We start from the raw sequence: 13,963 nt of genomic DNA on the forward strand, positions 1-13,963 counted from the left end.
ATATATATATATATGTATATATATATATATATATATATACATGAATATATCTACACCACATTTATCACATTTTATGAAAGGAAACGTACCATCACTGTCATCGCTAAGGTCAGGGCTGCTTTCCATTTCGCGTTGCAACGGGCTAACATGAGGGCTCGCCATTGCATGGCAACTATCAGACTCCATCCTGGACATCTCCCTGTCCACTATCGTCGCGTTGCATAGCTCATCGTACTCATCTGTCTCCTGCATGGGGGTCGGCGTAGCCATTGGCAAGAAATCTGCCTTTCCAAGCCTCTCTCTATAAACAAGATAAGATAGTTCGGTTGGGATACAACTTGTGTTTTCAGCAATTGCAAACTAAATTCTCAATCCCAAACTGTGACTCATTTCTTATACCGATCTGCTTTCCAACGAAGATAATGCTATCTTCGATAATGTCAAAAAGCTGTACCGCATATTGCCAGTGATTTTGCATACCTTATGGGAACACCAAGCTTATCTTCTGAGTCTGATGCATCTTCCGCACCAAGAGGCACCTCAATGTAGAAGGGGCCAACAACAGTGAGAAAATCTGCTACCTTGTCAGTAAAGGCCATCGTTTCGACGATCTGATAAAAGAAGAATATAGTGACGAAACATGCACATCTCAAACCGATGTTATCATTTTTGTTATAAATTAGGTGTATGTCACTTTGCACACTCGAGCCAACATCTAAAACAACGTGTCTCCCTGTACTAGGAAAAAGAAAGTAACAACACATAAATGTAGAGACAATTAATTATTCAAACCTGTTTTAAGTCTTCAACGTATTTCTCCATTGCAGTTTCCTGTGGCATGTCCCCAAGTGAATGCCATGCTTCCCTGAAATAAAATATATGTCAAGCGTGTATACAATATATAATTATATATATGTCTCTCTCTGTGTGTATATATCAGATTTTACTTTTTCAGTCTCAGTTTTAACATTATTTCTACTCTTCTTTCGCAAGGAAAAATGTTTAGCTGGAATGTAAGTTTTGTGATTTCCGTTATAAGTTACGATGCATACATTATGGCTATAATAAAAAAATACAATGTGAGGAATCATGATTATGGTTAGCACTTAACCTCATAAACAATAGTCTTCAAAAGTCCAAGGGACTATAATGAAGACGGAGAGACAACTTGACACCAGACAAAAATGGCATTGATGCACATATCAAGATGAAGTTATTGTGGTGTCAGATGCGAGGAAAACGCATCTGAGGGAATCTAATTTCAAAATTTTTCTGGTGGAAGGGCCCCCCAGATCCCCCTTTCGCCGCAAGCACCTACGGTGCTCGCAAGTTTGGGTTATAGTTAGACCTCCCCCTGGTACAAATCCTGTACACGCCCTTGACAAGTTGATCAAATCGACAAATTGCACTGTGGATCGCAGTGAAAAAAGATGCAAATTTCCTTTTTACTAAAGACAAAGAGAGAGAATTCCAATACGGAATGATAGAAACAAAGAAGCTAAAGGATTCTTAGAAGATGGCACATGTAAAAAAAAATGATCATGTAAATTTAAAAAGGGTTTAGAATTGAATATTAAGGTTATTGATTGAGGGTTCTGTAGTTCATGTCTGTTGAAACTCTACCAATGTATTTACCATTTAGCCTTGTTAACTACTTCCCAGAATCCTGGTCGTGGGATATTACATGGACCTTCTGTTGCCTGCTTGAAATATGAGTAGAACTTGAGCATCATCTCATTTGAGGGCTTATACGAGCCTGAAACAAAAGTGTGATTACACCTAATCGTGACGTTTGGAAACCAAATCTCAATTTTTAAGTCTTTTATAACTGATACACATGGCACTGAGACTGATGGAGAGATTAAACACTCAACACTTAGGAAAGTAAGTTTGAAATTAAAATAACTCAGTATGCCTATATTATATAACCTCATAACCTCATAAGTGTTAATCTTCAAAAATCCTGGGGACTATAACGAAGATGGAGAGAGAGAAGTGGATCAAGTCGGTAGATCCACACTGCGGATCGGAGCGGAAAAAGTTGTAAATTTGCTATTTACTAAGAATGAAGGGAGTGAATTCCAATACGGAATATTATATAGCTCAATATACGTTTTGTCTACCAAGCTGAATGTTACCGAACAACATAACCTCATAAATATTATTAGTCTTCAAAGTTCAAGGGACTATATCACGGTATATCGAATACGGAAAGAGACAAGTTGATAGATCAACACTGCGGATTCGGGATCCGATTGCAGTGATGCACTGCAGAATATGCTGAGCAACGAACAGCCTCATCTTGGGTTCTGATCAATGTCTGTCAATCGTCAGTGAAATGTCTTGTATGGTTTGCAGTTTTCATTTTAGAATGAGCAGTGATGGTTCAGTATTTATCATGTCCATCTGGCATTTGTTTACATTGTATTTGTGTTCTAAAGTTCCTACTAGTCGTGGCTTTATTCATTTCAACTTAAACTACTTTTCTATCCACAAAGCATTCTATTTTAGCTACTTAACTGGAGTTAATATACAAACGCAACTATAATCACCATTTTTGGGCAAATTACGAATAACATCAACCGCAGCCTGAAATCTCTGTTCGACGGACGACGCCATTTTCCCAGGGTTGTGACCAAAGGCCAGTGCCAAAGGCCGATAATCGCATAAATTCATTTTCTACTGAAAGGTGGCGCCTCTGTAGCGATCAGAGCAACCAAAGGCCGATAATCGCATAAATTCATTTTCTACTGAAAGGTGGCGCCTCTGTAGCGATCAGAGCAGAGATCAGAGCAAGGCAGCATTCGTAGTCTTCGCTTTGTATAACTGGTATAACCCATGCTATAATATCATATATGGTATAACCGAGTGGCAAGTGCTCTACGTATTTAATCACGGTACATACCGTTAGTTTGTTTTCCCATTTGATGTTGCAAATAGGAAACGGGTTTCTGACCTATTTCCTATTTTTTAAATGAAAATAGAAAATAGGAAATGGGTTTCTGACCCGTTTCCAATTTTAAGTCTGAATAGGAAATAGGAAAAGGAAAAGGAAGGGGCCGGGTACGTGCGTGTGCCCGCGTGCACGTGCGTGTACCCGCGTGTACGTGCGTGTACCCTCGTGTACGTGCGTGTACCCGCGTGTACGTGCGTGTACGTGCGTGTACCCTCGTGTACGTACGTGTGCCGCGTGCATGTGCGTGTACGTGCGTGTACCCTCGTGTGCGTGAACGCGCGTGAATCTGCGTGTACGTGCGTGTACCAGCGGGTGCCTTACCATAACACTTATAATACTTTCCTTTTCCTTTTCCCACTTCCAATTTAGACCTTTAAAATAGGAAACGGATCAGAAACCCATTTCCTATTTTCATTTTAAAAATAGGAAATAGGTCAGAAACCCATTTCCTATTTGCAACGTCAAATGGGAAAACAAACTAACGGTATGTACCGTGATTGAATCTATACTCTATACGATATACTAGCTTTTGATGTTGTGGTTGCATGCATTATTAGATTCGTCTATTTTAGTTAACCAGGCTGCTTGTAAACAGGCAGTACTGAGTACATGCCTATCAACAGTTATACCTTCTATCTGTAATTCCACTCATCACAACCCTTGAAAAAATAAAAAAATATAAAACATAAAATATAGTAAGTCAAAATCGGCTATTTCAAACATACGATTAGATCTTACAAACAAGGTCACTATTTGCGATTTGCCATCAAACAACCCAAGTGCAATGCACGTGCACACAGCTTTCTATAAACAATTGCGTTCTGGATAACGCTAAGTGTATGACAAGTTCTGGAATGTTTCCAACGTATAATCAGGGGCCTACATACTATACCTTTAACCCTTTCCTGTCACAATATATCAAAATGGAAATCACAGTGTTATAGTGTACATATATGTAGGTAGTGCGCGAACTTGCATTTTGCATTTAATCTAATACAACAAAATTATATTGCTTTAAACGTTTATTAGATAATACTTCTATATGAATACGAAAATAGGACATGAAACATATTTTACACAAAACAAATGTGTTTCTGGTTGCCTAGCAATCCTAGATAGTAATAGATCACGGCGATAGTCTTCTTACACAAAAAATCCGGCCCTAGGATGTCCAACACAATTCACGTCATTTTGTTCTTTTCTCCACTAACAGATAATCGATAGATCCTGAGCTCCAGTGGCGGATCTACGAGGGGGGGGGGGTTAAACCCCCCCCTTGGGCTGCCCAGTGAAATCGCCTGATGTAGCCCTACTTAGAAAAAAACTAAAAAATAACTAGGTGTTTTTCCAGCGGGTTCGAAATTGGCTTACCCGCTCGGACTTACGGTCACGATATTCGGTACGTCGGGCGGGAATCGTGAAAAGCGACTCGGGATGGCATGCTTTACGGTTTAATGCCCCGACACCCCTGTAAGGCGCTGCCTTCGCGCACGCTGGGTGTGTAGGCAATCACCTCAGCGTAACCCCCCCCCTTAGTTAAAACCTAGATCCGCCCCTGAGCTCACTGCATGGAAAAGAATTGGCTTCTCCAAAACAAAAGTTTCAAGGCATCAAAAAGTCTATCAGACCTAGACAATGAGTGTGTACCTATCTATCCTAGCAGTAAAACAGTAAAACTATTCGCATATCTATCCACCCTAGCCATTATTTCAACGTAACCAGAAACAAACATCGTTTTCTTTGAGTTATTTATATAAGCAAACAGAATTTTTTTTTTACATCCCCTTTGTAACGAACCTAAACCAAACCTGTTTATAACAACTACCAGCAAATATACGGCAATATCATACAACAAACAATAATTGCGCACAGAATGTAATTAATATAAGCCAGATGCCCGTTGTCAGAAACAAAATTAGTCTTAACAGTAGTCTTAACATTAACAATTTCTCCTAGACCGTCGACATCACTTTGTTTTGTATTGTTATGTTATTGTTATTGTTATTCGTAGGAAATCTGCTACGATTTTTCGCTCTCGTAACTTCGCAGCGTTTCTGCCAACGGTCCAAGAGAAAACGTTAATGTTAAGACTAATGTTAAGACTAATTTTGTTTCTGACAACGGGCACCTGTTACAGTAAACATTTCCAAAAACGAACGCAACTGACAGTCACAAGAAACCGCTACTGTATACTAGTCACTGCTCTTTCATCCCAAACTACCATCTGTTTGTTACGTATTACCAGCCTAGGACAAGCCCGAAAGCTCTACTGGAACGTATTACAGGCATTAGTGATTTCAAAAACTCATCACTCGTTCTGCGATTACAAACTCTGGGAACTGTGAGAATACCTAAACACATCTGTACAGGGGTCATGTAAATTATTTGATATGGAAATATTTCAAATGGGAGAAAATATAAGAGATTACGTTATTTCTTCTGTCTACTATAGGCAAGTGCATCAACAACCCATAATAGGAAACAGGAAATACTTATCATTTTATTTCCCCACATAGCAAATTGCTTATATCCATAACTGAGACCACATTGTAATTACTTGTATGCGTTAACAGTTACAACAGACCTGCACGCAATACATGCTAACGTTAGAACATGCTTGTGTAGGATTTCACCTAAATTTTTTACTCAGTGTTACTCTTTTGAACTCTTTGCGGCCACAGTATACAGTATAAGTACTTAAATTCCTAGATTACACCAAAAAAATTTCAATTAAAATGGAAGTATTGTTGTTATGTACTGGATAGTTAATCTGTGCAGTAGTTTTAGCAAGCATAAACAACAGGATTTCTAAATACAATTATACTGTGCACAAGTCATGTTCTAACTCTTAATCTCTAATCACTTAATTCTCCTTTGAATGGCAGACGACAACACTAATCTATACTATAAAAACAGAAATACCATAAATGCTTATACTAACTATAATAAAAGGTTACTAATGATCAGGATTCACATATGCAGGGGTAGAAATTAACTTTTGACCGGCCCGTTAGACGGCGCTACCCTCAAAAAGAGGGAGTCCGCAGCAAAATAAGGGAGCCCGCAGTCTGGGGTTCAAAATGAAAGATATTAACAATTGGGGAATATTTGACTCCGGACACCCGTTAATTTCCACCCTGCATATGTATAAATGAGATTTCTCTTTAGCTAATTTCTTTAGCTACCTCTTAGGAAACTATCTAAACACAAAATCAGAACTAAAATATATAATCTCGATTACTTTAGAATATGGCATTTGGTTTCAATCAGAATTCCAGTGCCTTTCGGCACAACTTCACTTACTAGCTCCTCCCGCTATTACAACCTGAAGGCAATACATGGGAAGATTGATACCAAGCGCTGATAATACTAACGCCCAAAGACTTCTAGGACCATCCTGACTGCCTCTTACATCGTAAATATATCTACAGGTAGTACAGCTTATCAGCCAGAGCCAGGTGCGGGTCCCTGTGGAGACTCTGGCCCACGAGGAATGCCAGCTTGTGAGCATACTGGCAAGGAGCTGGGACGCGAATGGTGCCCTGAAACGACAACAGCCACGTTTTAAAAGGAGTATTGCGAGTTTTTTGGCTCAGAAAACTAAATATAGCTGAATATAGTCTCACCTGACAGTGGAAATATCACTGATTATACCAACATTCAAAACACCAAGATTTTATGCAGTTATAGCATAGAAAAATTGATTTGACCACATCATACCAGCAATCAATTTTATCGTGTCCCGACTCTCAAAATCACAAATGGCATCTTTAAACAAGTGCACATAATTAAAACAAAAGGGCGTGCAATTATGTTTGGTAAATATTATTGAGTTTTTATGTCAATAATTCAGAGCACTTTCTGTCATTGTCATTCCCGTGTTACTATCTGACTGGCAATCCACAAGCTTCTCTACAGGGTTCATAGTAGTAAGACACCTGTTGAAATAAGGACTTATAAGACCCTTTCTGGAGGCCAAAATAAGACTTTTTTACGCGATTTCTGATAGATCACCGACTATTATAGTACACTAATAATATTAATATACACATTTGCACAGCAGATTTAATTATTCCAGCAATTCCAGCTTATAAAAATGGTCCTTTGGCAAAAAATAAGGACTATTAAGTACTTTTCTAAGATTTCACCAAAAATAAGTACTAATAAGGGCCCTTATTTTATTTTTGGCAAAATAAGTACTTATAAGACTTTGGAAGACCCGCTACGAACCCTGCTCTAATAACAGACTTTACGTGGCATTAGTACTACACTGCTGTTTCGCTAGTATAAACGTCTGTGTTTACACTCTGACCCGATTTCTACGGTGCGACGGTATGCATTACTACACCGTGATAGATGTCTCGCGCTACCGCGAGAAAATTCGAGAGATGGCAACGGTAAACAGAAACAGAACGCAAAATTGTAATGGTGCATGATTTCATTGGATTTAGTGAATACGAAGGTTCTAAGACATTTTATCGTTACTCTAGACAATTGCTGTTACTCAAGCAATAACGGTAGGTATCATGAAAGTGGGGAAAACAGTAGAAAATTCTCGCAATACACTTTAATATCAGCAACTAAAAAATACAAGCGTCGCGCGCACGCAAATCAAACGTCACGGCTCTCGATTCCCTGCTACGCGTACCGGCCAAAAACCGGGAACCAGGAAAACAATAGAACAATGGAATTTCACGACACCATCGCAGAAGCGCAACCAACCACTCACCGGCCAGTTGTAGTAGAGATGGGCCAGCTTATACGCGAGTCGCTGGTGGTGCTCAGATGCCAAACCACTCGTGTCGTGGAGAATGTTGAACGCTGTCGGCGTCACCGAACCCTGACGCACGCTCTGGCACACCAAGTAGAAGTCCCACCTGCAAGGTTATTCGCGTTCAGGCATGAACCAAAACGATCCAGGCATCACATTCTGCCTTGCCGTTCAGCAAAATAATGTACGAATACTGTGTTAATAAGTGTACATACCAGGGAAAAAAATATAATTTATTTTTCGGGGTCTACTTTTCAAGCTCGCGCTCATGAAAATAGCACTCTAAAATTTGGTTTGCATTGAACTCTATGCAAATTTACGAGGGCTCTTTTTGGCATTTCCGGGGCTCTTTTTGTCATTTCGGGGGGCTAAATCGCCCCGAGCCCCTGTGTATTTTTTTCACTGGTACATACATAATGTACTGGGGCCCGTTGTCAGAAACAAATTAGTCTTAACATTAACCTTAACATTAACTTTTTCTCTTAGAGCGTTGACAGAAACTTCGTAAAGTTAAAAGAATTAAAAATTATCGTAACTTTTCTCTTAACTTAAGAGATCATAGACCCTCCCTTAACTTTAATATTAAGTTGAAAATAACACATTTACACTACGAATTACAATTATAGTGATATTATATTTTATAATAATGAATAAAATGTGTGTTTTTCTTGAAAAACACGTCAAAAATCTACCGCTAATAAAACAAAACAATACATTTACAAATGACGTATGGCATTTGTTCTCTTGTTTTAAAGGTTTGCAATGCTTGCCACGATTCTCGCGTCTCGCGTTACAGTGTGAGAATTTGTCTTGTTGTGCAGAATAAATTCATGACCACGTAATTTTTCATCAAATATTATTTATATGTGGTTAGCCATCATAATATGCATAAATTACTGTAATGTACAATAAATGTGTATGAATTTGAATTTTGTGATCGATTCTCATCCAATCAGCAGCCTTGTGAGAAATTATGAAGTTCCTGTTATAGTGAGTTTTCACTTAAGTAAGTTTAGTTACGATCGGTTTCTGTCAACACTATTAACTTTTCTCTTAACATTAGATAGACTTAAAATTAATCGTAACTTTACGAAGTTTCTGACAACTGACCCCTGGACCTTAATAAAAAGAGTGGGCCAGAAGCCAAGCTCTTGGTAGTTAGTATGCTATAGTAATTCAGGCATTCTGGATAAGATCACACCTGATGTTAGCATCTACACTATTAAATAGTTGGTGTGTTACATAAGGATTGAACGATAGTAACAATTCGGTAAAAACATTCGATGAATTATACTTTCGACATGTCGTGTGCAATATCCTACAACAATGTCTAAATAAAGATGGTTAGTCCTGTGATGGCCAGGGTCAATCCTTTGTTTTACACGTCTGATTAGTGCTGCCTTTCCCAGCCAGGCACCACCAATAGGAAAGCCACCCATTTTGTCAGAGAAACTTCATCCAAAGTTCAAGTTTTTACTGATATGGCATGAACAGTGAACACACACAATGATATTAATCAGGTCATGGAATAATTAAGCCAATCTTGTCTACTTCAGCCCTAGTCTTCTATTGCGCAACAATAACTGCATACGGCATTACCATCTACGCCCATCATAATGCATTGTTGTCGCAGAAAGTAGCAGGGAAAACCTACCTGTTGATGTTAGTGACTACAGTGTCAATAACAGTTCCTGGCGCGGGGTTCTCCAAGTTACCCCTACGCTTATCCTTCCTCATGAAACGTGCATTCACACGCTTAGTGACAACAGTGAATGTGAACTTTGGGCTGAAAGAAAGTAACGCAAATTGAGAACTTACTGGAAATAGTGTTGCGCATTCAAACACCACGCTACGCAGCGAACGTAAGGCTTTGAAAACTATTAGGCAACTGTTAAATGAAAATAATCAAATGCATAACCGGCACCACAATCAAAACTGTCACTGAACGTATCACATTCACACGCACCACTTACTCATGGACTGAACGAATCGCATACAAAAAGCAAATACTGTATACGCTGTATATTTCGCGGTGGTTTAATTTTCGTGAATTTCGCGAACGCGTCTCCGACCGCGAAAATAACAACACGCGGATACTTCATACCGAATAGTTAATAATTCACCGACCGCGAAATTAATCACTTGCAAAATTGTCCAACAAGTCTGAATTTGCGAAAATATCTGTACGCGAAAAATATGGCGTATACAGTATTCATCTACACACCCACGCCAAGTGTTGAAATCACGAGTCCACTTACTTGTAGTCGTCGCCAAACTGCTTGAAGCATCTCATGAACTGCTTGACCTCGTGTTCTCGCACGACGGGCAGCTGCCCTTCGCCCACTCCGTCTCGGAAGACCATGATACGGTCCGGCAGGCCCCCGTTGTGGCTGTTATAAGCCCTGAGTGCGGCTGTCGGCGAAAACGTGAGAGCAGTTGACAAGTGCAGTACGGCCTCGACTATTATTGAATTTTCGGCTACGCACGAGTATACGACGCGCGGACAATCACACATTTCCACCATTTCGTTTGCACGTGTTCGGAATGCGGAACTCGGTTGCGAAAAAGTGCGGTTTGCCTGCTATGCGTGTGGGGCTAACCTCCATGCCTTTGCAGGGTACGAAATTAACACGAGTCCGGAGTCAAATACTCCCTGACTTCCTGTTGGACTCCCTCAGTCCCTGGTTCGACATAGGCAGGAATCTGTGTGACTCCCTGAAAATTCTGCTATACCAACTAGTTCGACCCAGAGCACGGCCTCGCAGAATTACCGTACTCTTTTTTTAGCAACTGCCCAAAGCAAATTTGGCAGACGTGCACCGCAAATGTCCTTTTTGTTCATATCTTTAGTTTTGAACTTCAGACTGCGAACTACCTCATTTTGCTGTGGACTACCTCTTTTCGAGGGTAGGGAGTCCGTTGGACTCGCTTGTTCAAATGTTAATTTCTACCCCTGCCTCTGCACGTACTCGGCACGAGCTTGACACACCTGTGATGCTCGTCTGTAGGCCGTCGACAAGCTCCTGGTGATTGTGCTGGAACATGACACTCGACGTGTAGCGCGTGCAGTCGTGCGTCAGCGAGGCGACAAACGCGCCGACCGAGCGATTCTTCTGGCTGGAGTCGTGGTAGGTGTCGAAGCCAATAAACATCACAGACTTCAGCTGCAAGTTGAGAGAACAGCACGTGTGACATTGCACAGCACACGTTAGAGTAAACTGAAAGTGTCAATGACACTGTAGCTCACCACAAAAAAGGACACAAATGAGCGAGTAAGAAGAAGTCAGTTTTAATTGAGCAACCATCAACGTACATTATAGAAACGATTGCCATCTGTATATCGCAATAATTTATAAACCAAAATGAATCACAATTTGTGACCGTAGATGGCGCTATACCCGCTTTGTAGCGATGGCGCTTGAAATAAATAGGTTATGCTGCGTTCCGACATGTTTTGCAAATCTTTACTCTAATATAGACGTTTTATCGGCAGAGTGGAGAGGAAATACCAATTTTGCATTAAAGATATTGTCAATGAAATCGTGTAAAACGAACCAGACGAGTGTGACACCACAGACTGTTTGTGTTTATATAATATGCTATATAATTGCCAAACCCTACCTAATTTGCATAATTTTTTTGTAAATATCAAAACCCCTAGCCCTTATTCATTCACATACCAAAAAATGAGCAAAATCTGTTGAACCTGAACTGACTAATGGCAATTCCCATTTTTGCCAAAAAAATAGGACGTTCCATATGGGAGCATAGCAGTAACAACTACACCCAATTTCAAACATGTGGGTAAAACAGTTCCTGAGTTATCGTTGACCGAAGCGAAATGTTGACGGACGGACGGACGGACGGACGGACGTACGACAGACGACGACCCATGGCAATAGCTCAGCTTGACGATGTCAAGGTGAGCTAAAAACCATAGTAGACAGGTAGCATGCCACCGACATGGAAACATTGCTAGTGACATGCGCATTTTATGGAAAAAAGGCGAGTCTTTAAAATCAAATTTTGGTTGAAAGACTTTTTACTTGCTTTTTCTGCGTGTTTAAAGCCCTTTCATAGAAAGTTCATAACTCTTTCACAACAGAAGTCTTAACTGTTCAGTTTTTCTTTTCATATTCCATAAATATTCCGTTAACCAAGGCTCGACACTAGATGTCGGGCCACCAAAATTTCAAAAAGTTAAAATTTGGTGGCCCGATCGGGCCACTAAAATTTCAGTGTCCATGTGATAAAAATAATTGTTTCTTACGTGCTAATCTCGTATATTGCAATATATTTTGAAAACTCGATATATCGCGATACAACTTCCGGATATCAATATTTTACGATACGCACACAGCATTACTGGTAACCGACCAATGTATGGACCGCGGTACTAGCTATGGTACTACTGCGCGGGCAGACGTATGAGCATAGATATATACAACACACATGTATCTATCTATGGTGTGAGCGAGCACGTCAACCAGGGAGTCAATATATAGCCTATGCTAGCCCGAGTCGCGCGATACAAGCTGAAGCGAGCGCCCACTATCGTTCAACAAGACTATTTTACTGTGCTGGCGCGGTCGGTCGAGCGCACTGGTTCTTGAACACGCATCAGTCTAGCATCGATCTAATATCACAACGAGGCAGCCAAAATGACAGCGCCTGTAGCAGACGATTTGTTTGAAATTATCCCCAATAAAAGGGCAAAAGCTGATGTATGGCAATTACAAATGCAAATTACATAATAATACAATATGATGATAAACCATCAAATTGTTACTATATCATGCATGGTATACACTTCCCAATACGTATTGGAAAATATTGTAATACGGTTTTGTCGCATTGCAAGATATTGCAATACGGTTTTTGGTCGCAATACTCACCCCTACTAATCTCATTCAAAAGAGAGCGAGCAATTCGCGGAGCGAGCGTGATCAAATGAACACAAATCAGCAGACACCGCGCTGGTCGCAATTTGCACTACACTGTACTGCACTGTATGTAATCAAGAGCTAATAATACCTAGAGTGTACAACGGAAAAACGGGAAAATAGTGCTATTTCACGACTACATTATTCTACTTTGCCTGCGAGTCTAGAATAATTTCATGGTATTGCATTAAGCAGAATTCTTTGCTCTCTAAAACAAGACCGATCTAATAAAGGCGCATAAAAATGCTAAGTCACAACGCGCTGAAAGCAAATAAAAGTTTTTTCTTCATCGCTTAGGCGCACGCCCGTCAGACCATTGTCGCTGAGAAAATGTCTAAAATCGGCCCTGGTGCCGCCTGACGCCTTTGACCTGTGAGCCTCCATTTCGGCACAAGTGATGGCTTTCCTACATGATGCTATTACACGGCGACATCACGCCCTAGGTCGAGGACGTTTAGATTTGTGCGCGCAATTATGCCATTTCCTTCTATACCATAAGTTAAGGAGTGAATGTTCGCCCCTTCTTTTAGCACTGCTTGACCTTTGGACCGCTTTCTAACGGAGCCCAGCTTGGACATCCCAACTCGTTTTGCCGATGCCCCCGCGATGTGGCCGAATATGCGGACGTACGTCGAGCGGTTAAGATTTGTGCCAACTGTTTGACGCACGGACGCAGGGACGGAGCGGCGCACGGACGGACGGACGATGCAACGATTTCTACAAGCTGGCAATCTGACTATGTCAAAGATAGCTAAAAAAAATCGAAATAAATGTCAAACTTGGAAAAGTGATGAGAATCAGAGATATCATCGCTACTATACAAGTTATCCTTTATTAACATACATGTATTATACACAGTAGTAAACTGGCAAAACAAACAGTAAACAGGGCAAAAACAAGCATATACATGCACACGACGTTATGGCACAGGGTGACATACGTTGTACACCTTGTTATTTAATACAGCCTTGTTAGAAAACCATGGGACCAGTTACAGTATTGCTGACTTACCAGCATTGTCTAAGCATAGCAACTTCTTTATGGCATCATATCTGTCCTTCGCGATTATTCGGGCAGAGTGCCATGACAAGCTGGAGATCAGGCGCAATTCCTGCGAATGGCTTGCAGGAATGTGTTCGTACGGTCATCTGTCAAATATCCCTGAAACAGAACGTTCGGATGACACTTGAACTTGGATATTTAGTACTGGAGTCAAGAATAATTAGACTTAAAGACATGCGAATGCAATGCATATAGCATATAGCAAACGGCAAACTGTTTTTTTACTATTAC

General features: G+C 40.4%; 2 protein-coding genes across 5 annotated transcripts in view; both read right to left on the reverse strand.

The window, feature by feature from the left end:
* The window catches only part of LOC106813277 (acyl-CoA-binding domain-containing protein 5-like), an 8,760-nt gene extending 6,128 nt beyond the window's left edge, over window positions 1–2,632 (reverse strand). For 2 of the 3 annotated variants that reach the window (XR_001394445.1, XM_014817381.1), the window contains exons 1-5: window positions 2,553–2,632; window positions 1,636–1,756; window positions 793–865; window positions 481–611; window positions 90–301 (exon numbers count right to left, since the gene is read on the reverse strand). Coding sequence is in view for 2 of the 3 variants with exons in the window: in XM_014817381.1 (XP_014672867.1) it covers window positions 90–301; window positions 481–611; window positions 793–865; window positions 1,636–1,756; window positions 2,553–2,619 (604 nt within the window). In the remaining variant the exon portion in view is untranslated. The remainder of the gene's footprint in view (window positions 1–89; window positions 302–480; window positions 612–792; window positions 866–1,635; window positions 1,757–2,552) is intronic. The other variant, XM_014817382.1, reaches the window with a different exon arrangement.
* A 2,796-nt stretch (window positions 2,633–5,428) lies between these two features.
* LOC106813275 (piwi-like protein 1) overlaps window positions 5,429–13,963 on the reverse strand; it is a 109,766-nt gene continuing 101,231 nt past the window's right edge. For both annotated transcript variants that reach the window (XM_014817378.1, XM_014817379.1), the window contains 5 exons: window positions 10,717–10,891; window positions 9,986–10,139; window positions 9,382–9,513; window positions 7,686–7,833; window positions 5,429–6,498 (listed from right to left, as the gene is read on the reverse strand). In XM_014817378.1, coding sequence (XP_014672864.1) covers window positions 6,382–6,498; window positions 7,686–7,833; window positions 9,382–9,513; window positions 9,986–10,139; window positions 10,717–10,891 — 726 coding nt within the window. In that variant the 3' untranslated portion in view covers window positions 5,429–6,381. The remainder of the gene's footprint in view (window positions 6,499–7,685; window positions 7,834–9,381; window positions 9,514–9,985; window positions 10,140–10,716; window positions 10,892–13,963) is intronic.

The sequence above is a fragment of the Priapulus caudatus genome, unplaced genomic scaffold, assembly GCF_000485595.1.
Source record: "Priapulus caudatus unplaced genomic scaffold, Priapulus_caudatus-5.0.1 Scaffold750, whole genome shotgun sequence".
Taxonomy (NCBI): domain Eukaryota; kingdom Metazoa; phylum Priapulida; class Priapulimorpha; order Priapulimorphida; family Priapulidae; genus Priapulus; species Priapulus caudatus.